This window comes from Anabrus simplex, chromosome X, assembly GCF_040414725.1.
Source record: "Anabrus simplex isolate iqAnaSimp1 chromosome X, ASM4041472v1, whole genome shotgun sequence".
NCBI classification, from domain to species: domain Eukaryota; kingdom Metazoa; phylum Arthropoda; class Insecta; order Orthoptera; family Tettigoniidae; genus Anabrus; species Anabrus simplex.
Genome location: NC_090279.1, coordinates 193,506,762 through 193,532,316, shown reverse-complemented (window position 1 = coordinate 193,532,316; position 25,555 = coordinate 193,506,762). Strand labels below are relative to the sequence as shown.

At 42.3% G+C, this 25,555-nt stretch overlaps 2 protein-coding genes across 3 annotated transcripts; both read left to right on the top strand.

Annotated features, from left to right (window-relative positions):
• Positions 1 to 280: 280 nt before the first annotated feature.
• Positions 281 to 15,808, top strand: LOC137496912 (glucose dehydrogenase [FAD, quinone]-like). Of its 2 annotated transcripts, XR_011019061.1 has the most exons (3): positions 281 to 392; positions 8,632 to 11,543; positions 11,632 to 15,808. XR_011019061.1 is itself a non-coding variant. In XM_068230577.1 (2 exons), exon 2 carries the CDS (start codon positions 8,639 to 8,641, stop codon positions 10,583 to 10,585), a length of 1,947 nt encoding a protein of 648 aa, XP_068086678.1. In that variant the 5' UTR covers positions 281 to 392; positions 8,632 to 8,638; the 3' UTR covers positions 10,586 to 15,808. The 2 variants fall into 2 exon arrangements, 1 of the variants encoding a protein (XP_068086678.1); XM_068230577.1 differs by having other exon boundaries at positions 8,632 to 15,808.
• LOC136886358 (glucose dehydrogenase [FAD, quinone]) lies at positions 10,599 to 24,404 on the top strand. The gene is made up of 2 exons (XM_068230578.1): positions 10,599 to 10,713; positions 15,817 to 24,404. Exon 2 carries the CDS (start codon positions 15,824 to 15,826, stop codon positions 17,768 to 17,770), a length of 1,947 nt encoding a protein of 648 aa, XP_068086679.1. The 5' UTR covers positions 10,599 to 10,713; positions 15,817 to 15,823; the 3' UTR covers positions 17,771 to 24,404.
• Positions 24,405 to 25,555: the final 1,151 nt, after the last annotated feature.

Here is a 25,555-nt window from a genome sequence, read left to right as displayed (position 1 = left end):
AACATCACGTTCGGAGCTGGCTACGAGGCGCCTCAAGAAGAAGCAGAATATTTATCGAAGGTGGCACGCGTGGGTCTGCTATCACAGGCGCACAATCAGGTTCGTGCGCTTCCAACTCACTGAACAGGAGCGATAAATATCACAGATACGTGAATCCGTGTCATCGGATAGCAGCATGTATCACGATAATACAGTGATAGAAAGGGTCAAGGAAACCAGTTGAATTCAGAGGTTACATATAAGCTTCGCTAGAAACACGATCAGGATAATCTTGGGAGTTCATTAATAGAAGTGCCAACGAGTAACTGGATAGACGGATTAATGTTGTATTTCAAGAATCACCATATGCAGTGACCAGCAATTAATATCAGCATTGTCAGCTGACTGAAGAGGTAAGTATCTACTGGTTTATACATACTTTTAGATAAAGGTAAATAATACAGATTTAAGAGGAGGTGGTACCCCCTCTGGTTCAAAAATTCATTAACTTTTTTGTGGATTTCTAAATAGTGAAGTGTATTTAATTATGTATGAGTAATAGGATTAGCTGAGGAAAGCAACGGGAAACTACCTCACTCCTCATTTCCCTAGTACGCCTCTTCAGTGATGCCTAGGCCCTCTATGACAGCTGATGGCAGAGCTGTTGAGGATCCCACCAGCGGAAGCGCTGACGGACTGAACATACAGTACATGCATACAATATGATTAGCCACAATCATTCCTAACACCCTCAAATACAATTTAAATGACAAGTTGACACTTGAGGTTACGTCCCCTTTTCAGTTTGAGTTAAAATGCTTAAATATACTCAGATATTTTACTTCCTGTGCTGAAAGTAATGTTGCTGATCACCAAAGGGAATGTTTTTGTTGTGTTCTTTTGTGTTGTGGCTAGCCTGTGTCACATATTCCCGCTCTTCTGTTTACTGTCTGTGTCCCTCGTATGAAAACGTGTTGTAAGCAAGTCTTCAAAATGCCTAGTCAGAAATAAGTTTTTAAAAGTCAAACAGGTCAAAAAGAAGGTCCTGATAGAGGAAAAAGGCACATCTATAAATACAGGTATCGATACAAGTGATAATGTTAGTGAAAACAGTTCAAATACAAGATTTAGTGAAGGAAGTATGCAGCAATTAGGGAACACTCTCGGTACATTTCAAGAAATTGCTAATATGAGGAGGAAAAGGTCTGACCTGGATGCTTCTGTTATCTCCGAAGCATTAAGAACTGTGCAGAGAAGCCAGAGAAGGTCTAGGGAAGATGCTGATGACCCCGATGATCCAAAATATGGTGCTGGTATGCAGTAAAAAGGTAATCTTAACTTGTTCCTTTGTTTTCTACATTTGAGTTTTTTTTTTTTAGGAAAAGGTACCAATATTTCAGGTAGTACTAGGCATATGAGCATATAATTTTAATGACTTATACTCTTGGGTGTTTTAAATATTTCTGTGTTTTCATAACATCATTACTTAAAAACTGTGGATTTTATTTGGCTACAATGTGTTAAAAAACCAATAAAGATAGGTGTCCGTAAAAAAAAATCTATAAATTTAGTCGGGTTATTATTCAAAGTCTAAAAATAATAGTTGTCGCAAAAGACCTTAAGCTGTATACATACTAAATTTCAAAGTGATATTATTGACAGTTATCACGAAATGTGTACCTGAAGTAAGTAAAATTAGCTTTGCAAAGATAAGGGGTACCACCTCCCCTTAGAAACAGAATTCAGATTTAACTCTATGGAGTAATTCAGGGTCTTGTGCTTCGTACACCTCGTAGGGTTTGTTTATTTTTATTTATTTACTAGCTGTAGTACCCGGCGTTGCCCAGATAGTTTTTGAATATTTCCATTTAAGATTTGCATTACCAGTTACTTATGTATGAAGAGAATTTTTATAGAATTTCTTTTTGACTTGCAGATTGATATGTTACGATCCAGAATGAAGTTTTTGAATTATTTAGACGTGTTTGATTTCAAGTTTTAGATTATTTAATTTTCGAGTAAAACTTCGTCTTTATGGAAGCTCGAATCGACTTGGAAGTATTTGATCCTGTCAAAAATTAATAAGTGATAACTATATGTATTTAGCCGTCACACTATAGATATGATGTACAGAATTTCAACTGCCAATGAGACTGTCACCCTCTCGCCCCTCCCACCCCACCCCTAAGAGATAAAATATCTGGATTGTCACCATTCATCTTAGTAACTCAGAAAACTGTAGATTCGACACTGTTTTCGATAATTTTTGTATCTCACTCCCCCCCTCACCCACACCCCAAAGGGGGCTGAACATGAACTTTTAAAAATTCGGAGTGTCACTAATCATTTCAGCGACCACGAAAACTATGGATTCGATAATATTCTAGATTATTTTTATACCACCCCCCTCGTCCCCTGCCCATAAGGGTGCTAGGGGTGTATTACCCCCACGCGGTTTGTCTCCTGATACTAATTTATAAGTGTACCAAGTTTGGTGAAATTGCTCCAGTGGATTAGGAGGAGATGTGTCATTATTTTATATTTCACCCCCTTCGCCCCCCACTTGGACCTGTAAAAATTCCGGAGTATTACTACTCATCTCAGAGACCCTGAAATCTATGGATTCGAAACTGTTTTTAATTATTTCTATATCTCACCCCCCCCATTCGCTCCCCACCTTAAAGGGGGTGAACTTGGACTTTAAAAAATTCTGGAGTATTACTTTTCAACTCAGCGACCCCGAAAACTATAAATTCGACACTATTCTCGATGATTTTTATAACTAACCCCCCTGACCCCTCCCTTAACGGCGCTAGGGATGGCTTACCCCCACAGTTCTCGTCTCCCGATAGTAAGTAATACGTGTACCAAGTTTGGTTGAAATTGCTCGAGTGGTTTAGGAGGAGATGTGTCATTTACACACACACATGCATCCATTTTTATATATAGTAAGATAAGATGTTTATACTTCACCCCCTTTCCATTCCCGCCCAAAGGAGTCCTATGAGTGCCTTACACAACAGTATATTTTTTCCGGATAGTAAGTCTTATGTGTACAAATTTTGGTTGGCAGCTATTCCCAAACGTACATGCATAATCTCGCTGCTCTAGAATCCTGGAACTGACGTTGCCATGGTTACGCCAGTTCATTTCTTGTATCCGATTCCTAGAGCAAGGGTAGTGTGGTGCCAATATATCCGTTAAGGTTGGTTTTACGGCCTTAAAACATGGTTTTCGGGCCCGTAGGGCTTACCGAGTTTTGTTCTTTGTGTCAAGAGGATTAAATTGAACTTTGTCTCGTCCTTACACGACAAATTTGATATTTTGCCTATATTAGCCTATTATTTTTATATCTTTCCCCCGTGCCCCCCACCTCGAATTGTTTTGAAAATAAAATACAGCCCATGTTACTCACTGGCAAAGTAGCTTTCTATGTGTGAAGAAATTTTTAAAATCGGTTCAGCAGTTTTTGAGTTTATTCGTTACAAACAAACACATTTTTCCTCTTTATAATATTAGTATTGACTTTCAACGTATAAGGTCGTGTTACGTACATGTAGCACGTGTTGAAGAGATGTTAAATACAGAACAAAAATGGCCAGCCGGACACCAGTGGGATCCGAACCCACAACCTCCCGATCCCACTGGTGTCCGGCTGGCCATTTTTGTTCTGTATTTAACATCTCTTCAACACGTGCTACATGTACGTAACACGACCTTATACGTTGAAAGTCTGTTTCGATTACAATGCGGTCGTGAAAATTCAATATTCATTAGTATAGACTTATTCACTCACACTACTGTACACGGTTCTTTATCCCTCTTAAACACTCTGAGTTTAATCATTACATTAATAATACGGTAATTTTTTGTTGTTGCTGTTGATGTCGATCCATAGACTGGTATGATTCAAGTCTCCATGTCACCCTGCCTGTGCTACACTTTTCATTCCTTCGTATCTACTACATCCTACATCTGCTCCAACCTGCTTGTCATATTCATACCTTGGCCTACCCCTACCGTTCTTACCACCTACACTTCCCTCAAAAGCCAACTGAAACAAGCCCTGGGTGTCTAAAGATGTGTCCTATCATCTTCTTGTCAAATTATCGATCTCCTCTCACCAATTCGATTCAGTACCTCTTTATTCGTGATTCGATCTGTCCATCTCACCTTCAGCATTGTTCTGTAACACCACATTTCAAAAGCTTCTATTTTCTTTCTGAGATAGTTATCGTCCATGTTTCACTTCCATACAATGCCACGCTACAGACGAACGTCTCCATAGACATCTTTCTAATTTCCATATCAAAGTTCGGAGTGAGGAAACTTAGGAAAGGTCTTCCTTGCTTGTGCTAGTCCGCATTTTATGTACTCCTTACTTCTGCCAAGATTAGTTATTTTACTACCCAACATTCATCTACTTCCTTTAAGACATCATTTCCTAATCTAATATTTCCTGCATTACCTGACTTCGTTCGATTGCAGTCCATTACTTTTGTTTTGGACTTATTTATTATCTTGCACTCCTTACCCAAGACTCTGTCCATACCATTCAGCAAATTTCTCTAGATCATATGCAATCTCATATAAATAATTAGCAATATCATCAGCAAATTACAGGATTTTGATTTCCTCTCCTTGGAATGAGATTTTCTTTCGAAATTCCTCTCTGGTTTCCTTTGCCGCTTGTTCTATGTAAACATTGAAAAGGAGGAGAGACAAATTACAGCCTTGCCTCACTTCTTTCTGGATTGCTGCTTCATTTTCAAAGCCAGCGATTCTTATCACTGCAGACTGATTTTTATACAGATTGTAGATAATTCATTGTTCTCAGTATCTGATCCCAATCACCTTCAGAATCTCAAATAACATGGTCAAATCAACATTACCGAGTGCTTTTTCTGGATCTACGAAAGCCATGTACGTGTGCTTGTGTTAATTAATTCGGTCCTCTAAAGATCAGGCGTGTTCATACATTCTTCTGAAGCCATACTGATATTCTCCCAACTCGCCTTCAACTTGTCTTCCCATTCTTCTGTAAATTATTAAACATTATATTAATGCTAATAATATACTAAACTGGCAATAATAATTATATAAATAATGATTCTAAATATGATTTAGTGTAGGAGTGTGTGTGTATATGTTTAGTCCTCAGCCCGAAGGCTGGTTGGATCCTCAACAGCTCTGCCGTCAGCTGTCATAGATGGCCTAGGCATCACTGAAGAGGCGTACTAGGGAAATGAGTGAGGTAGTTTCCCGTTGCTTTCCTCTAGTGTAGGAGAATACATATAAATTATAAGATTAATTAATATAATAACAGCATATATAAAATCATCTGCACACATTACATTATGACAAATTCGGAGGAATGCACAGTCATTTACAAATTTGTGGATGAAATACTCCAGAATATCTGTAGTATATTGTGAAGGCTTTGAATAATGAGCAGAAATCCAGTGAGTTGATTTTAAGGACTGCACTGTTGTAGATAGTCTGCGAAGAGGAGAATTTGCTCGTGCAGAAAGTTCTCACTTATAAATAGCCGGCCCCGTGGTGTAGGGGTAGCGTGCCTGCCTCTTACCCGGAGGCCCCGGGTTCGATTCCCGGCCAGGTCATGGATTTTTACCTGGACCTGAGGGCTGGTTCGAGGTCCACTCAGCCTACGTGATTAGAATTGAGGAGCTATCTGACGGTGAGATAGCGGCCCCGGTCTAGAAATGCAAGAATAACGTCCGAGAGGATTCGTCGTGCTGACCACACAACACCTCGTAATCTGCAGGCTTTCGGGCTGAGCAGCGGTCGCTTCGTAGGCCAAGGCCCTTCAAGGGCTGTAGTGCCATGGGGTTTGGGTTTTTGGTTTGGTTCTCACTTATAAATGTTTATGATTCTTCTACAGTTGACCCTAAGAACATGAAATATTAAAACCGACAGGAATTTAGCGTTATCTATTCTTCCATTTATAATGTTGTAGAGAAATGTCATGGCATCATTCTTCCTTCAGAATTCTAGACAGTAAAACTTGAAATTTGGAAGGAATGCATTCTATGGTGTTATTAGTGGGTATATGCGTGCTTTCTTGTACTGTAACACTCTAACTGGCTTTTGTGGGTGGGACCTCGTATTTACAGTGGACTATTTATTTATTTTACGATCTTCCTGCAACAACTGCAGGTTGCCCAAGCACAAAGAGTACCTTAACACCAACAATGGATATAGATACAGTAGATAATGCGATCGTAAGTGTAGGCAATTTAGTAAGTCATTGCAACTATTCTTATTGCCGCGCATGCGGGATCTACCAGACAAATGGAAATATACAGATGGGAGAGGAGAGCGAATTGGAAAAGATTGTTACATCTGTAGAAGGAAGACAGTCAATTACAAGGATTGTGTTCCTGTAACCCAGTCTTACTCCACTGTTTTGTTACTTTCATTGATCTGTCTCTGTCTTATCCTTGGTCTGACAATATGAAAGTGACTGAGGTATGTGCGATGCTAGTAATGGCATTCCTTATACTGCAAGTCCCTGTTATGAATGGTGTGAAAATGTGTTGCTCATAGGGTCGGTTGTTGCATGCATTTCAGACTGATATGTAATAACAGCTTCTGGCTCGGTGAGTAAACCAATGGCTGAGGACTGAAATGCATACAATACTCTAAGAAATCTCTGCAGCACGTTCTTAATTAGTGCAATTTTTTTTTAAATATCTGGGACACAATACAAGGCTTGCATATTCTAATTGTAGTCTCACAACGGCATTGAACAAGCAATGATTTTAGTGCAAAACCATGGGTCCTGTATGCTCCATACATCATTCTATGAGGAGTGAATGTTCCCTGTCAAACAATAATCCAAGATCCTTAACCTCATTTACCTTTCGTAGATCGTAGACCCCTATTTTGTGAGTTAAAAAGGGGGCGGGGCACTTGTCTTCGCGTGAAAGGCATGGAAACGATAACGATGATGATACTTGTTGCTTAAACAGCTAGGTCATCAGCCCCTAACGGTATGAAATGTTATGATAATTTAAAAACCCACAATCCTCCACTGACCAGATTCGAAAACGTGAGGACGAAGAATGAATGGATGGATATGAAGTTAAAACAATCAGTGGATCCGACCCGCAATGCCCCACATTCCCAGAAACTAACGTTCAACAATAGTACTACTGACCAAGGGACTGCGTCTAAAGCACAATACTGAATCGATGATGCTCGTAGGCGAAACGGGTCCAAAATCAAGATCATCGGCCCCTCAAAATGGTACTGACGGCTAGGAAAATAGAACCCTGCTATTGGTCATGTTGCGGTACTAATCAAAAGTAGCGTAGACTCGCGGTATTCCACACAGTATGGTACTACTCACAGGTAATGAAATTCGCACATGTAACACATACTTATGGTGTTTCGCTATTTACAGGCAACGCAAACCTATAGCGTTCCTCACATAAGTGGACTAAGCACAGGGATCCCGTGGTGTTCCTCACATAGTGTGTACTAAGCAAAGGCAAGGCAGAACCATGATGTCGCTAATCCCATGCTATTGATCATACAGGGGTACGAATCACAGGTACTGTAGAAGCCGGCACCGTACTCTATTGCTACTAATCAAAAACCTATTTGGTACACAGTGGTACTACGCGCAAGTAAAAGCGATTCATGGTGTTCCCCGCGTGGTGGTACTAGTTCTAATACAATCATCCCTTGGTCAACCCTTTTAGTCGCCTCTTACGACAGGCAGGGAATACCGTGGGTGTACTCTTCGTCTGCGCCCCCTACCCACAGGGGGTTGTGTGTTTGGTCCGCGAGAGGTATTTTATTTCCCTCATGTCCGCCGGTAAAACGGTTCGGACCCCCCTATCCGCCACCTGGGACGCGCCACGTGGGAGTATAACCTCTCCTCCTGCTACGCCAGCGTAGTAGGTTCGTGGAAAAACATGGAAACATATGAGGGTTAGGGCATAAATCATTGCAACTAGTTTTATTGCCACGCATGCGGGATCTACCAGAGAAATGGAAATATATAGATGGGTGCGGAGAGCGAATTGGAAAAGATTGTTACAACATCTGTAGAAGGAAGACAGTCAATTACAAGGATTGTGTTCCTCTAACTCAGTCTGACTCCCCTGTTTAGCCCTTCATTTATCATTTCCTTGTGCCATTCGCGGATTACTCTCTAGAACACAGTTAAAAAGCAGAGGTGAGAGCCCTTCTCACTGCCTGACTCCTGTTCTCAATTCACATTTCCTTATTATTATAATTCGTTTCATTAAAAATCTCCTGTTTTCCACTGTAAATTTTCACTGTAATCATTTAGCAGAATCAATTAACGTTTTGAACGATATCTTATTGACTCTTCACTACGTTAATTGACTGTTCACTAAGTTCTTTTTAAAGAATTCCCATTAATTTTTATCAGCAACGAGTATGTTAGGGCATTTAATATAGGCTCCGTAAAAATATCTAACATTTGGACTAACAATTTTTAGAGTTATAGTTCTCCAAAACCTATTTTTATAATAAAAATTAACTTTCGGCAATAAAGGAATTGAAAACTTTTGGACCAACATTTTTTTTCAAATTTTGGTTAAAATGCACTTCGAACAACGTTCACTGAATACTTGTTCTTTTCTTTCTACTCACCAGCTCCAACATGGTACAGAAAGGCGCCCTGGTGTACCTGGCACGAAGATTTACTATCGCAATCACCATCAGTACCCTCGTTTTCGATGCTTTGGAAGTAACCATACTAAACCTGCGACCAGAGCTTGTCAAGAATCGAGCAAAGGATCTTACCTCTCTAGGTCGGAGTATACGACCGCATTACGACTTCATCGTTGTGGGCGCAGGATCGGCAGGATCAGTGATTGCTAGGAGACTAAGCGAGGTGAAGGCCTGGAATATTTTACTAGTAGAAGCAGGGGGCGAGGAACCACCGGCATCTGACGTACCCACGGCTTTCAGAAGTCTTCAGGACGCACCGGTATCGTGGGTGAGATACGCCGAGCCCAACCCTCACTACTGCCAAGCCTTTAAGGGCGGCAAGTGTCGTGTCGCCACTGGAAGAGTCCTCGGCGGTACGAGCACCACCAACGGTATGTCATACTCTCGAGGAAACAGACGGGATTATGACAGCTGGGCCGAACTTGGGAATACAGGATGGGAGTACCACAAGGTTCTGAAATACTTCAAGAAATCTGAAGACATGAGAATCAAGGATTTACAGGACGACGAGCTGTTCCACGCTACAGGCGGCTGCCTGACAATAGAAGATATGAGATCTAGGACACCATTAGCAGATGTGCTTCTCCACGCTGGCAAGGAATTGGGCTATGATATCATTGATCATAATGGCCACACACAACACGGCTTTTCGAAGATGTATAGCACACTCAGAGATGGCTTACGTTGTAGTGCTGCGAAAGCATTCTTAGAACCTGTGAAAGATCACAAGAATCTAGATATAAGTCTGAATTCAGAAGTAGAACGAATAATAATCGATCCTCACACTAAACACGCAAAGGGAGTAATCTTCACGAAGAACGGACACAAATACACAGTATACGCCGATAAGGAAGTGATTGTATCTGCAGGAGCTATAAACTCGCCAAAGCTACTCATGTTATCAGGTATAGGTCCACGAGAACATCTGGAAGATATAGGTATTTCGCCAATTATTTCCGACCTTAAAGTTGGATATAATCTGCAGGATCACATAGCTATTGGAGGAATTGTGTACACTGTAAAAGGGGGAACAGGTACGGTCCTCCATAGAGAAATGACAATGGATACCTTCTTACGGTTCGCTACCAACATTGAGGGTCCAATGTTGAAGACAGGATACGAAGAAACCATCGCCTGTGTCAATAGCAAGTACTCCGATGATGAAGAATGGCCAGATATCGGCTTATACTTCTCCAGTATACCTGAAAATACTGAGGCTATCAATGCGCTCGAGCTCTCCAACGATGTTTACAATGCTGTTTACGAACCGATACTGTACAGAGACGCCTATGAATCATTAGGTGTTTTACTGCGACCTAGGAGTTGTGGAGTTGTTAAGCTGAAAGGCAAAGACCCTCATCTACCCCCTGCTATTTACCCCAATTACATGTCTGATGTTCATGATATTAAGATACTGATAGAAGCAGCTAAATATGGATTAATTATCAGCCAAACACATACTATGCAGGAGGTTGGTGCCACTTTGAACCCCAATCCATTCCCGGCTTGTGCAGACTTGCCAATGTTGAGCGACGAATACCTACATTGCGCTGCCAAGCAACAGACACACAGCTTATGCCACTATGTCGGCACCTGTAAGATGGGACCCCACTCTGACCAGGATGCAGTCGTAGATCCAAGACTGAGGGTGTACGGGGTCAAACGTCTGCGAGTAGCCGACGCTTCTATAATCCCCCAGATTCCCAGTGGAGACATCAATGCGGTAGCTATCATGATAGGGGAAAAGGTTTCCGACATGATCAAAGAAGACTGGGTTTTAGTGAAAAAGAAGAAAAATAAGTGTCATAGATGCAAAGCATGCCAACATATGTTACGAATGATGAGAACACTCAACGAAACAATAGCTGCCGAGTGAGGAGGGACTGTGTGTTTTGCAATGTGTGTGCTGTGATTTCTGGACTTGACAGGGAAGCGATGCATTTTTATAGGCTCAAATATAAATTCGGCGGACCTCAATATTTTTGATGCTGGAAGCTGATTCAGGTAGAGCCAGTGACACACGAATAGCATTGAAAGATCGGTCGCTTGCTTGCTTGTTTGTTCACAGGTTCACTCAATCTCGCCAGAAGAACGTTTCATTCTGTCTTAGTTCTAAAGACTGTTCATTTCAAACAAAGATCAGTGTCTAGAAACATACATTATATCAACATGACAAATGGCTGATGATAGTTCGAGAGAGTCTGTAGATAATGACCCAAGAGGGAATCTGGTCCAACGCTCCGCAAATTACTCTACTCGCGTACCCTCCCTAATGAAAGATGTTGCTTGTTGGTTGAACCATCCTTGCATAGCATCAACAACCACTTGACCGGTGGTGAAATGCTTACTCTACAGGGTTGTCTTCAGTAGACCAGAGACGTGGCTGTCGCAAAGGGCGTTCTTAGTTGAAAGGTGGGTGATCTAAAAGATCTCATCGCCGATTGTCCATTGCAGCACAGGTTGCCTGTTGAGGAGCGTTAATCCGTGACGGTTTTCCCGTTCAAAGCATCTGCATTGCGCAAAAATTGAATCATGAGTCCTTTGGACGTAAACATTAAACACGAAAGTTGCTTCTATTTTTTTCTCTACTCAGCAGACGCGCGTTTCACTCAGCTCTGAGCGTTGTTCCTTGGTTGAATGCATATACACGGTGTATGAGAACAATACGGACAAAAAACATGAAATGCTCTTCGTGTTATGTTCAGAACGAGTGTGCAATCGTGTTGGTGCAGGACATGTTTCTTTGCAAGAAAAGGAGGTTACTTTGGCTACTTCCAGGCGCGCGATTCAAATGGACGAACTCGCCTCATTAGTAATGCCAGAACACAAGCGCTGCTCTTTATTATTTAACACATTGCTGACCGGATGCTTGAGCTTGTCACATACCCTGTGGACCAGGCATTTTCCTGCTAAGCATACTAGGGTGCACTTGATTATAAAAATGTAAATAAATACTAAACCAGTCAATATTTTATCTTTAAAGTTGGTATGGATACTCTCCAATGCCCCTAGTAGTAGTAGATCTGCCTTTACAAAACCATCTTCAGCGTCAATTCCTAACACATCATTAATGTTTACATCGTTGTCGTCGTCAGAATCACTTGAATAAATAAGTACACTAGGTAAATTACGGCGTGTAGAGGCTTGAATATCACTTCCACTATCACTCTCACATTCAGTTTCCACTAATTCATTAGACTATTTCCATTTGAACGATCATCGGCATATAATTCTTCTAAAATATCGTCGTCAGCTAACACCGTATTCCGCGGGCGCTCCATCTTGTCATTGACTGAACCGGCAGAAAGAAAGTCGACGTTTCGAAACTAAATCAAAGAATGAAAGAGGCCGTGAATAAAAGAAAAGTGGCAGATATACATCTACGATTTATTCTACTCAATGTGCACGTCCGAAATAGTTCAAGATATGGTCAAGAGATGTCACAGGATGACCGAAAACAATGTCGTGGATAAAACCGAGATTTCTCGGGGCCCGTCACCTACCGCTGGCGAGCGTACTACGAGATTTCTTGGGGCCCGTCACCCATGTGTTAACATGCTCGAAGATGCAACGCTGCCGACCCACGATTGTGTATTCAGTCACTTACAACACTGTAAGCGGAATGAAATACTGAACAAAGGAAACAATACGCCCAATGGTTTGATTACAGTAGATGATCAATATGTCCCCCTCCACCTACTTCGGTGCACAGTTCATAGGACAGTCATTCGTCTGTTATTCAGGTCATATCAAGCACTTGTTCAATTTTGGCATGTTACGGGTGCATCTGGATGCCTGGATCTATCCTCATCCTTCACGCTTGTGCGATCACTTTTCAACTCTTCAATCCACTGGTAAACACTTCGCTGTGCCAAAACATTGTCCCTGTATTGTGCTGAAAGTCTCGCTCCTGATACACCCTTAGACCTCAAAAACGGATCACAGAACACTGTTCTTCCTTGGTGCAAGCAGAGAGTGGCGCGGCCATCTTTACGTCGCAACAGCGCAAGCTGTTCTGATCTGATAACGGTGAAACCTACCACACACGTAGACAACGGTGCCATCTAGCGGCTGGTGAGCACACAACGCCATAGAGACAACCTAAAAACAAAATTGCAAATACGTATTGACTTGCCTACATATTCAACCATGACTGATAACAGTCCACCTATTGCTGTCTATTTACGAGTGTTTCACACCACAACTCCAGCTGGTACGGTCTATACCTTGGTGACAGGCTTCATATTTCGTCCCATTGGTTGGCTGAATGATCAGCGTTGTGGCATTCGGTTCAAAATGTCCGGGATTCGATTCCGATCGGGTCGGAGATCTTAATCGTTTCTGATTAATTCTACAGTCTAGAAGACTGAGTGTTTGTCCCCAATTCAGACAACTCACCATATTATCAGCTACCTCTATGGATCAGGGTAGGGTGTTCGCCTCTGGATCCCAAGAGTGGGTTAAACCCGGCAGAGGTTGTCAGATTTTTGAAGGTGGGGAAAAATCCCATTCGGCACTCATGCCGTACGTTGTCGGCATGTAAAAGATGGCCATGATCTGGAGACATATTTATGATCATTTGTTTTTTGCAAAGCCAACAACAAACCGACACCGTAACCAGGTAACCAGTGAGCGTCATATGGATGGAAAAATGACGCCATTTTGGCGGACGGAAAGTCACAGACTGGCAGCATTAGACCTATAACAAGAGGCCGTAAACAAAGCAACGGCGAATAATTTTAACGGTCAACATTAATTAAAATTCTGAACACCGCAGAAGGAAGAGAAGATTGTTTATTCGACATAAAATGATGCGCCTTGGACCAATAGAAGGTCCTTTTCTATTTTTTTCGTAATGACATAGTTATTTATTTCTCTTTTGTACACTACCATCACTTCGTTATTCCACCAACCAAAATGGCGTCGCTCTATCATCCATGGTCGATCATTGTTTATGATAACTTTTCGCACCAACGTCCAATATTATCTATTAATAATAATGTACCAAATGAAATCTTTTATGTTATAATCATCGTCCATTAATGGGTATAGCTGATGTACTCAAACTTATGTCTGTACATTAACGTGAAATTGAAATGCGTAGATTTTAAAATATTGAGGTTCGAGATCTACCTGAAATTATAATAATCAAATTTCCGGCAAAATAGAATTTACGGGAAATTATTTCGTCTTCTAATCCTAAAAACAAAACCATGATTTAATGTTTCTCTGTTTAGCTGAAATATAGTAGTTTTTAAATTACCGTATAATTTCTTTCATTGTCAAATTTCCTGTTTTCATGGTATTTTTTTTTCGCTGTAAAATCCGTAGTTCATTGCAATCTTTCAGCAAAGTCAATGAAAATATCAATGGTGTTTGCTTACAAAATACACTGACTTAGCAAATGTCATGGGATAGTCACCTAATATCGTGTGGACCGAGCTCGATAGCTGCAGTCGCTTAAGTGCGGCCAGTATCCAGCATTCGGGAGGTAGTAGGTTCGAACCCCACTGTCGGCAGCCCTGAAGATGGTTTTCCGTGGTTTCCCATTTTCACACCAGGCAAATGCTGGGGCTGTACCTTAATTAAGGCCACGGCCGTTTCCTTCCAACTCCTAGCCCTTTCCTGTCCCATCGTCGCCGTAAGACCTATCTGTGTCGGTGCGACGTAAAGCAACTAGCAAAAATATATATATATATCGTGTGGGGCCTGCTCTGGCCCTGCGAACTGCAGTGAGACGCCGTGGAAGTGAGTCGACAAGTCCCTGGTAGTCCTCTGGACGCAGCTGATACCAAATCGTTTGCAGAGCGGCCGCCAATGCTGGTCTGTTCGTGGGTGCAGGATCCATGGCACGGAGCCTGCGATCCAGGACATCCCAGATATGCTCGAAAGTGTTCATATCGGGGCTCCTGGGTGGCCATGGCAGTCGTTGGACCTCCGCTGCATGTTCCTGGAACCATTCCCGGGCGACTTCGGAGCGATGTGAGGGCGCGTTATCAACTTGAAACACCGTAGAACCGTCTGGGGGCTGGAAAGCCAAAAATGGGTGGAGATGGTCTCCGAGCAGCTCAACATACCCGAGTACCATTCAAAGCTCTTCCAGAACAACTAGTGGGCCCATTTCATACCAGGAAAATGCACCCCAGACCATGACAGAGACACCAGCGCCCTGGACCACACCTTCGAGGCAGGCGGGATCCATCGCTTCATGTGGTCTGCGCCATACACGGTGCCTCCCATCGGCATGGTACAGTTATCGTGATTCGTCCGACCATATCACGTTACGCCATTGTTCCGGTGTCCATCCCTGGTGACTGGCGACAAATGCGCGTCGTTGTGCCCAATGACGTTAACAGTGGCACCCGTGTGTGGCGCAGGCTCCCATACCCCATAGAACCCATGTTCCTGCGGATTGTCCACTGGAAGACGTGTCTAGCACGGCCTGTGTTGAATTGAGCGGCGATTTGTTGCACGGTTGCCCGTCTGTCACTAATGAAAATCCGTCTCAGATGTGGCCGGTCGTTCGTCTGTTGTGGACGGTGACACCCGCATTCAACCATTCACGATACACTCTGGACACGGTTGATCGTGTGAAGCAGAATTCCTGTACCACTTCCGAAATCGCACTTCCCATCCGCCGAGCACCGACCACCATACCCCGTTCAAACGGTGTCAGCTCACGACGACGTTCCATGTTACAGCTGTCACATGCACAGCCAATGCTCACAAGGTCTCCTATACAACTGCCGCTGGCACAGGGGGCGTGTGGTGCGCAAACAACACACCTGCGCATCAGTGCTCCGCTATCCCATGACATTTGCTCAGTCAGTGTATTTACAGCTGAAACCGTTTTACGGAATTCCCATTTTACTTTTAACAACAAAAAATATTTTCAGCCTTTAATAGAGGCTCTTTTAAAACATCTAAACAGCACTTTGATTAAAAATTTTAAAACTTGTACCTTTCAAAAACCCGCGTTTATGATACATATTAAATTCCAACAATAAAGGAATTGAAATCTTTTTAGATGAATATTAAAAAAAAAAGAGTAAAAATGCTCTTCAGTTAACGTTCACTAAAACCTGTTCGTTTCTTTCTATTCACCAGCTCCAACATGGTGCATAAAGGTGCTTTGGTGTACCTGGTCCGACGAATTACTCTCGCAATCACCCTCACCGCCTTCGCCTTCAATTTTCTGCAGCTCACCATACGAATCGTCCGACCAGAGATCATCAAGAACCGAGCAAAGGACCTTACTTCTCTAGGTCGGAAGATACGACCGCACTACGACTTCATCGTTGTGGGCGCAGGATCAACAGGATCAGTGATTGCGAGGAGACTGAGCGAGGTGAAGGCCTGGAACATCTTATTAGTAGAGGCAGGAAGAGAAGAACCACTGTCATCTGACGTACCCATGGCTTTCAGAAGTCTTCAGGACGCACCGGTATCGTGGGTGAGATACGCCGAGCCCAACCCTCACTACTGCCAAGCCTTTAAGGGCGGAAAGTGTCGTGTCGCCACTGGAAGAGTCCTCGGCGGTACGAGCACCACCAACGGTATGTCATACTCTCGAGGAAACAGACGGGACTATGACAGCTGGGCCGAACTTGGGAATACAGGATGGGAGTACCACAAGGTTCTGAAATACTTCAAGAAATCTGAAGACATGAGAATCAAGGATTTACAGGACGACGAGCTGTTCCACGCTACAGGCGGCTGCCTGACAATAGAAGATATGAGATCTAGGACACCATTAGCAGATGTGCTTCTCCACGCTGGCAAGGAATTGGGCTATGATATCATTGACCATAATGGTCACACACAACACGGCTTTTCGAAGATGTATAGCACACTCAGAGATGGCTTACGTTGTAGTGCTGCGAAAGCATTCTTAGAACCTGTGAAAGATCACAAGAATCTAGATATAAGTCTGAATTCAGAAGTAGAACGCATAATAATCGATCCTCAGACTAAACACGCAAAGGGAGTAATCTTCACGAAGAACGGGCACAAATACACAGTGTATGCGGATAAGGAAGTGATTGTATCTGCAGGAGCTATAAACTCGCCAAAGCTACTCATGTTATCAGGTATAGGTCCACGAAAACATCTGGAAGACATAGGCATTTCGCCAATCATTTCTGACCTCAAAGTTGGATATAATCTGCAAGACCACATAGCTATTGGAGGAATTGTGTACCTCGTAAATCCCGGAAAGGGCATGGTCTTCCACAGAGATATTTCAATGGATTCTTACCTACGGTTCTCTACCAACTTTGAGGGCCCAATGATGAGAACAGGATTCGAAGAAACCGTCGCCTATGTCAATAGCAAGTACTCCGATGATGAAGAATGGCCAGATATCGGCTTATACTTCTCCAGTATACCTGAAAATACTGAGGCTATCAATGCGCTCGAGCTCTCCAACGATGTTTACAATGCTGTTTACGAACCGATACTGTACAGAGACGCCTACGAATCATTAGGTGTTCTACTGCGACCTAGGAGTTGTGGAGTTGTCAAGCTGAAAGGCAAAGACCCTCATCTACCCCCTGCTATTTACCCCAATTACATGTCTGATGTTCATGATATTAAGATACTGATAGAAGCAGCTAAATATGGATTAATTATCAGCCAAACACATACTATGCAGGAGGTTGGTGCCACTTTGAACCCCAATCCATTCCCGGCTTGTGCAGACTTGCCAATGATGAGCGACGAATACCTACATTGCGCTGCCAAGCAACAGACACACAGCTTATGCCACTATGTCGGCACCTGTAAGATGGGACCCCACTCTGACCAGGATGCAGTCGTAGATCCGAGACTTAGGGTGTACGGGGTCAAATGTCTGCGAGTAGCCGACGCTTCTATAATGCCCGAGATTCCCAGTGGAGACATCAATGCGGTAGCTATCATGATAGGAGAAAAGGTTTCCGACATGATCAAAGAAGACTGGGTTTTAGGGAAAAAGAAGAAAAAGAAGTGTCACGGATGCAAAGTATGCAGACATATATTTCGAAGGATGAGAACACCCAACGAAACAATAGCTGTCGTGTGAGAAGGTAGGCTACAGTGTGTTTTGCAATTTATGTGCCGTCATTTCTAGGCTTGAGAGAGAGGTAATGCAATTTTATATGCACACTAGCTGGAGTACCTGTAGTTGAATGGATAATCAAAGTTATCTAACTCCCCAGCTACTTTCCGCTAATATTCAGACATGATGTTTTACTAGGGACGGAGTAGTAATCCCATGTATCTGAGAAGACAGATAACAGAAGAGACAAAATCTCAACCCAACAATGGTCAATGCAATCTTATTCTTGATCAGCTTTATGAGCTTTCGATAGCATGACGAATATAAGAACATGAGCGAGGATTCCTCGAGTTCAAGCTCGCCCCGCTAGGCAGCGCTAGAGTGGGACAGCTCCACAGTACCGAACAGCTGATCATAGGAATGATGTCAGAGGAGACGTATTACTCCGTAACTCATCAGTAGAGTCCGGATTATTAGGTGCTGATAGGTTAGAATGCAAACTTACTTAAGCCAGTAACAAGTATATCCTACACTGTACAACGGGTATGCTATGAGATTTGCATAGATATTAGGGGTACAGCCTACAGAGTTCCTTGAATTTATGCTACTCTTCCTACAATATGGTACAACGGGTTGCATGACACTTGCTTCAAACCAAATTATTTTGCATTCTAACCTATTACCACGTACAAATCCGACGTATACTCATCAGTGTATACACTACCTTGTAAAAAGAAATGAGAGATTATAATAAATATACCACGCCAGGGTACAATGGAAAAAAAATCATACATGGAAATAAGAGAACGGCCTTCATCACATGTTGTGGAAAGCAAGGAGGCCCATGCCCGGGGACAAGGCCGCCCCCCACCTCCCCAGCTCTCAGGGAAGGGAAAAAATCTAATGTAGTCAGATGTTTTTCTTTCAAGAAAATGATTTAAAAGTCGGTATTACGTAGAAGTGGTCCTATCGCCCCCCACCAACAAGCAGGGGATACCGTGGGTGTTATTCTACTGCGGAATACAAGACGCCATTCATCTTCCAAAATATTAAAAATACTACAAACCCCCAGGTCTAGGCTCTCTCCTACAAACTGTCATATGGGCGCCCATGGCGGAAAGCACAGGTTACTGGAGTGTACATATATAGATAAATAACACAAAACTCCCACCATATTTAAACAAACACTCATGAACATTAGACTGGTCTTGTAATACCCCATTCGCTGCTGCACGCCCGTCTTCAAACTTCTTTCTTCTTTTCCTAATGGTGTCTAGGTAATTTTTCTTGTTGGGAGTTTCACAGAACTTAATCTCACTTGAAATGTATTTCGGCAAATTAGGGAAAATGTGAGGAACTGCTCCTGGACGTAATTTCCATCTCACACGAGATACATATTACAATTGGCTTTACGTCGCACCGACACAGATAGGTCTTACGGCGACGATGGGACAGGGAAGGGCTAGGAGTGGAAAGGTAGGAAACGGCCGTGGCCTTAATTAAGGTTCAACCCCAGCATTTGCCTGGTGTGAAAATGGGAAACCACGGAAAACCATCTTGAGGGCTGACGACAGTGGGGTTCGAACCCACTATCTCCCGGATGGAAGCTCGCAACTGCGCGGTCACGACGAGAGATATCCACTTTTTAACAATTTACTGTAAAAAATATCTGATTTTACTATCAAATCATCAGAGATATGAACATGACAAATTCTGCTATTACGCATTAACTCAGTATCCTGCCGTGGAATAGCTCTGGCCCATTTTGAAATTGATTTCTATCTTTCGGTGGTGAAGAAAATCGCAGTCATCAACTACTCTACAATAGCCTGGCACAAAAATGTACGGCATGCTGAACTATTACATTAATCAAGTCACATAAGATACATGCTTGAAGTACACAACACACAATGAACTGAGTTCGGGAACTGATAGCAAAGAAAATTCAACTTATTCACTGAAATAATCTCGCACAGTAACGTCAACTGCACTATTCTACACCCGGTTTGCCGGACTACTGGAGTGCGAGTTGGATATAACCGCTTGCAGTGCTTGCAGTGGCGGAACCACGAACTACCATGCTATAATCATGGCCGACTTGATGCGTTGCGCAGTGAGGGATCCAGTCGGCCGTGCTATAATCTATAATGCACCGCCATCTCGATCCTCCTATACTGTCTGCTCTTTGCGAGGCGTTTTGCAAATAGGCTGCGACAAAAATTCTCCGCTAGATAGCAGGCACAGACGCACAATGTCCTAAACGCTTTCTAATGACGATAGCCTAAAAACACTATACAGTATAGTAATATATTCACTGAAGCTCTTAAATAACATCAGTAATATTAAATATCGGCAACATTACCTGTATGAAGTCGTAGTTGGCCCCTTCATGCCACAATTTAAAGATTTTCCTGGACGGAGGCTTGGAGTGGACACCGGGCGGCTAACTTCTTGTGTTCTTGCAAACGCAATATCAGTTAATAGAGGTCTTACAAGCTTGGTTAGGATAATATCATTAACAGTTTGCTGATGTTCTTTGACCTTACACTGTAACAAAACACATTCTGAAAAGGAAGAAGTAGCAAGTCCTCGTATTACGCTCTTAAGTTTGAAGGACTTCGACAGTAGGGCACAGCAGCTTCTACGAACTCCTACAGATGCTTCACCAGAGCAACAAAACAAGGTTTTGGGTATTGAACTCCCTCCTCTGTCCTGAGGTACAATCAGTTACATTTAGTGGTGTCGAAGCTCTAGGCAGTGAGATGTAGCTGACGCAAAAGTCACAATCCATCTCTCTTCAACAACACGAACCTAGTACCCGCTAATTAGGATTTGATTTCCTGTTTCTAGATTGATTGGGAAATTATTGCCTGTATATCTGAGGTTGTCCAAACTCTAAACATGAAGACTTTTGTTTTGTGACTGTCCATCACAATTCTTACCACGAGGAATCCTCTATCCTCCACGGCTTTAATCACCTTCTGAAATAAGGTGTAAAGGTCCAAAGGCTACAGATGCGAGAGTAATATGAGAATATTAAATTACTTCCTGTATCAGGCCCTTGCCTAGATACAGCCAACAGCAGCTTTTAACTTAATTCCCTTCTAGACGGTATTTCATGGAGTTGTATCTCTTCTGGCTGCGAACCATCTTGCCGAGATTAGCAAAATAGGACACAACAGTTGAATATTTCGGGGAAAGAATCTGAAGTTTCAGTTCTACAAAAAATATAACTTGCACAAACGGAAGGAAACAACTACACCTTAATATCACTTTTAAAATATCTATACCGGGCGAGTTGGCCGTGCGGTTAGGAGCGCGCAGCTGTGAGCTTGCATCCGGGAGATAGTGGTTTCGAACCCCACTGTCGGCAGCCCTGAAGATGGTTTTCCGTGGTTTCCCTTTTTCGCACTAGGCAAATGCTGGGGCTGTACTGTAATTAAGGACAAGGCCGCTTCCTTCCCACTCCTAGCGCTTTTCTATCCCATCGTCGCCATACGACCTATCTGTGTCGGTGCGATGAAAAGCAGCTTGGAAGAAATAAAATTAAAACGTATCTATGAGCATAACATGATTAATTCATTTCACAGTTGTATACAAAATATCACTTACACAAACGAAAGCGAACAGACACTCATTGTACGAAATAACTCAGATTTTTACACACATGCATGTACCAATAACACAATGACAGCGAAGATTGTGCGTTTATGACTGCACTCTTACGGCGACTTGAAGAAATACTGGTATTCGCGCCTTCCTGTGTTAAACTCGTTGCCTACGTTATATATTATAGCGTAGGCAACGGTTAAACTAGTGGCATAGAGCAGGCAGTATAAGAGGATCGAGAAGGTAGTGCAATAATGGCCGAATCCTCACACTTGGTCAATGTAATGTTATTGTTGATCAGTTTTATGAGGTTTCGATAGTGTAGGCCTTCACATTTAGTTTTCTTCCGACTCTGTGAAATTAGGCATCTAATGTAAAGGGAGTCCTCCTCCTTTTATGACTCCTTCTTGTTTTATTCTTCAAGTGAACGTTCCTTCAATGTTCTTCTCATTTTTTATAATCATCTTCAAAATTTCCCTTGTCAATGTGGGCCAATGACCACGCTTTTTTTTATACCTTAAGACAATCATGAAAAAGCCCGGATTTTTATGCAGTAACAGGATAGATTGCAAACTAATTTGGTTAGTAGGAAGTGTCGGCCACCCGCTCTTCCATAATGTAGCAAGAGTAATATAAATTATAGGGGTTCTGATGGGCTGTACCCCTCATGTTTATGCAAACCCCTTAGCATAATCGTCGTGAAGGTAGACTATACTTGCTACTCGCTTCAGTAAGTTTGCATTCTGACCTATTAATGCATAAAAATCCGGGCTCTAATCATGACAAAAAGCATTGTCAGTTAACACGGTTAAAAAATAATTTCCATGTTAGAAATGCTCGTCTTTAATGTGGACTAAGCAACAGAAGTCTAAATTCATGACTTTTATTATCATAGTAAAGCTGTATTAAGACACAAATGATCTGAAATTGTAATCTCCATAACTTTCGTTATGTAGTACTTTTTGATCGGACCAATAACATACACTGGGTATTAATGTCTTATTCCCTGACTTAACATACCGATTTCCTTTAAAGTCTGTCACCCATTTTCTCGTGCTTCGGTTATATGTACTTAGCAACAAAAATCAAAAGTTCATTAAATGCCCACCAGAGGCGTGCAAATCAATTTGTTATTCTATGTTGCACATATGCTACATAATGCAACAAAGGGGCGTAGGCTCTCCCACCTCATAGCATATGCTACTCCAAGGCCACAGTACAGCACACCTTTGAGTAACTAAGGTCAAAGATATTATATAAACATCATGGAACACATATGGAACATGCATTGGTTCATGAAATGCCCACTAGAGGCGTGCAAATCAGTTTGTTAATCTATGTTGCATATTATATACTACACCATGCAAAAAAAGGTTAAATGAACATTAGGTTGTACAAATACAAGTATTGTGATTATAGGAAACACAGGTTTGCGATGATTAGATTCAGCGCGGTGCCAACTTAAAGATTTGAGATCGGCTGGCAAGCTCACAAGCGCCCGAGCGTAAACTTCAGTAGACGAACAATAATTTAAAATTTATTTCGGTATTTTTTTCCGTCGTACAGACACATAGAAAATATGGCGACGATGGCGAAAAAGAAGGGAGGGGAAAAGGGTAGTACTGGGAGGTACAGTCTGGTGCGAAAATAAGAAACCACGCAAAACCATCTACAGCTGTGCGGACAATGAGGTTCGAACCCACTGTGTGCTGAATGCAGACTGGCAGCTATATGAACCATACCATAGAGCCGACTAGCTCGGTGGACAAAATTTTCTTACTCCACCAACTATTAAAAAATGGTGCAAAGACAGGCCGTCATCAAGACGATCAAAATGAAGGTGGGATCTAACCATTTAACTCGCAAATTTCATCCTGATTCAAATAAGGCAAATAATGCAATCTTTTAGATTATGTCTGCAGCCAAAATGCATCAAAAGAAAACGTCATGACGTCTTAAATTAGAATTATGTTGCGAAACCCAATGTTTCCGTGTCTAGAGATCTAGACAAGTTACGATTAGGGATGGTAAACTTTTTCTTTATGAAATAAAAAAAAAATGCATTTTACAGTGTTTATACTTCCGTAATTTACGAAAGGAATTTCGAGCGGAAGTAGAATGATTTTTGAAATGTTAATAGAAAAGAGATGGAATGGATTAAAAAATCACGTTAGCATGGATAAATATGCATAGCAATTCTCGCATGAAGTTGATAAAATAGTGTGTTTTTGGGTAAAATCATAAATTAAGGAACCTCTATCACAAGAAATGCCACTCCGTCAAAATTAAAATCATTTCTGAATTCAGTATCGCCAAAATAAAAGACATTTGTTCAAATATCTTGGACAATTTAAATTATTTTTCTTTGGAAAAATCAAAGGACCATAAATATGTTGTTCAATAAAATGTGTGACGCGATGTTACCTAGCAACCGTGCAGGCTGTGATGTGAAGTACTGATGGACGGCCATAACATACAGATCCATGGCCTGTGCAGCTCTCAAGGTACTGTTGCTAGGTAACAAACATTTTGTTACAAGACATTATTTTGATCCATAAACTTTCGGATGGCGCCACGCTACTAATATGGAATTAAAATAAGATGTCTTTAGAGCAAGGCCTCTGAAAAGGCCCATAATCTCACGCGTGCAAACCGAGGCGCAGGGGTTCTGTGCACCGTGCATCGGTCCGACTGCGGTCGGTTCGGACCAGCGTTTTGTCTCGGGACGACTCGGCTAATCTCGGATAAGTTTGGCTCAACTTTGCTCGGATGAAGGAGCGCTGCAGAGCAAGTGGGGAAGGAGGGAGGAACGGGAGAGACAGGCGTAGAGAAAGAGAGAGGCAGCGCTATTGCTCAAAATCGAGGAGTGGGGGTCTGTACTCTGGTCAACCCAGCGAAGACGTCTTATGCACCTTGCGCCGCGCAATGCACCGGTGCATACACCCTGAGAGGTGCTGCTTTAGAGCTAATAGTAAAATAGAAATACATAAAGAATAATTACATTGTAAGCCTCCGTAGCTCAGGTGGCAGCACGCCGGCCTCTCACCGCTGGGTTTTCTCCTCGTGCTCTGGTTTCCCCTGCCATTTTTCATTCCAGCAACGCTGTCCAATATAATTTAATTTCATTCGTTAGTCATTAATCGTTGCCCCAGAGGAGCGCGACAGGCTTCGACAGCCGACACAGTTCCTATTCTCGCCGCTAGATGGGACTTCATTCATTCCATTCCTGACCTTGTCCAGTGACTGGAAACAGTCTGTGGATTTTTAAAATAATGAAATTGATATAGGCTAGAGTATACCTGAAAAAATAATTATATGGATGAAAAACCATAATAATAAGAAAAAGAATCAAATTAACTTCAGTTAATTCATGTTCATAAATCAGTGACATTAGTGAAGGAAATCGCGGAACATACTTGAACATTTTCTTCTCTCACGCCTGTACAGTGGCTCTACGCCTCTCATCTGTTTTCGGGAGACGAAGAGGGGTCTGGTCCCCACCGCCGGTGTCCTGAGAATGGTTTTCCGTGGTGTTTAACATTCTCCTGCTCTAAGGCGAATGGCAGGACAGTTCCTAGTATGGGGAGTAGTGGTGATTATTGTTTTAAGAGGAAATATAACTAGGCAACCATCTTCTATATAACACTAATCAGAGAGAGTAAAACAACTGGAAGAGATCCGTCACTTCGAAAAAGGAAGGTATCGGCCAAAGAAAGAAAAGGGCCACGAAGGGCGTGAAAATGAAAGACTCCCTAAGCCTCGCAACCTACGTAATACCGTCGGGGTCGAAGAAGAACAAGAGTTGACCAAGGGAGGTCGGATAGGATACATGAAAATGAGGAGCCTGGCACAAGTAAGTATAAGCAATGCCACGACTCAGCTAAGGGTCCCGTGATCGCCAACCCAAGCTCCCAAGTTGAGAGCCCCTTTGGCCATACTTGAGCACTCTGTTGCGTCATCTGTATTCTCCTATCACTTACAATGAAGTTGTATTTATTTACATAACACTAGCCAACATGATTTTGCGGTAACATAGAAAATATGTAATTCTTATGGAAATCGCTGCCCTGATTCCGAAAATGATGCTATTTTTTTCCTATCACGTCTAGTTTTAACGCAATTCGGTGTTTTAGTATCTGCATGAATTCGTAAGATGTAATGTTGAGAGATGTTCTCGCGCAACTTTGCGGTGATTTGAAG

What these genes read in the sequence shown, in the direction of transcription:
- LOC137496912 (XM_068230577.1), top strand. Translation starts at nt 8,639, where the DNA reads ATGGTACAGAAAGGCGCCCTGGTGTACCTGGCACGAAGATTTACTATC.
- LOC136886358 (XM_068230578.1), top strand. Translation starts at nt 15,824, where the DNA reads ATGGTGCATAAAGGTGCTTTGGTGTACCTGGTCCGACGAATTACTCTC.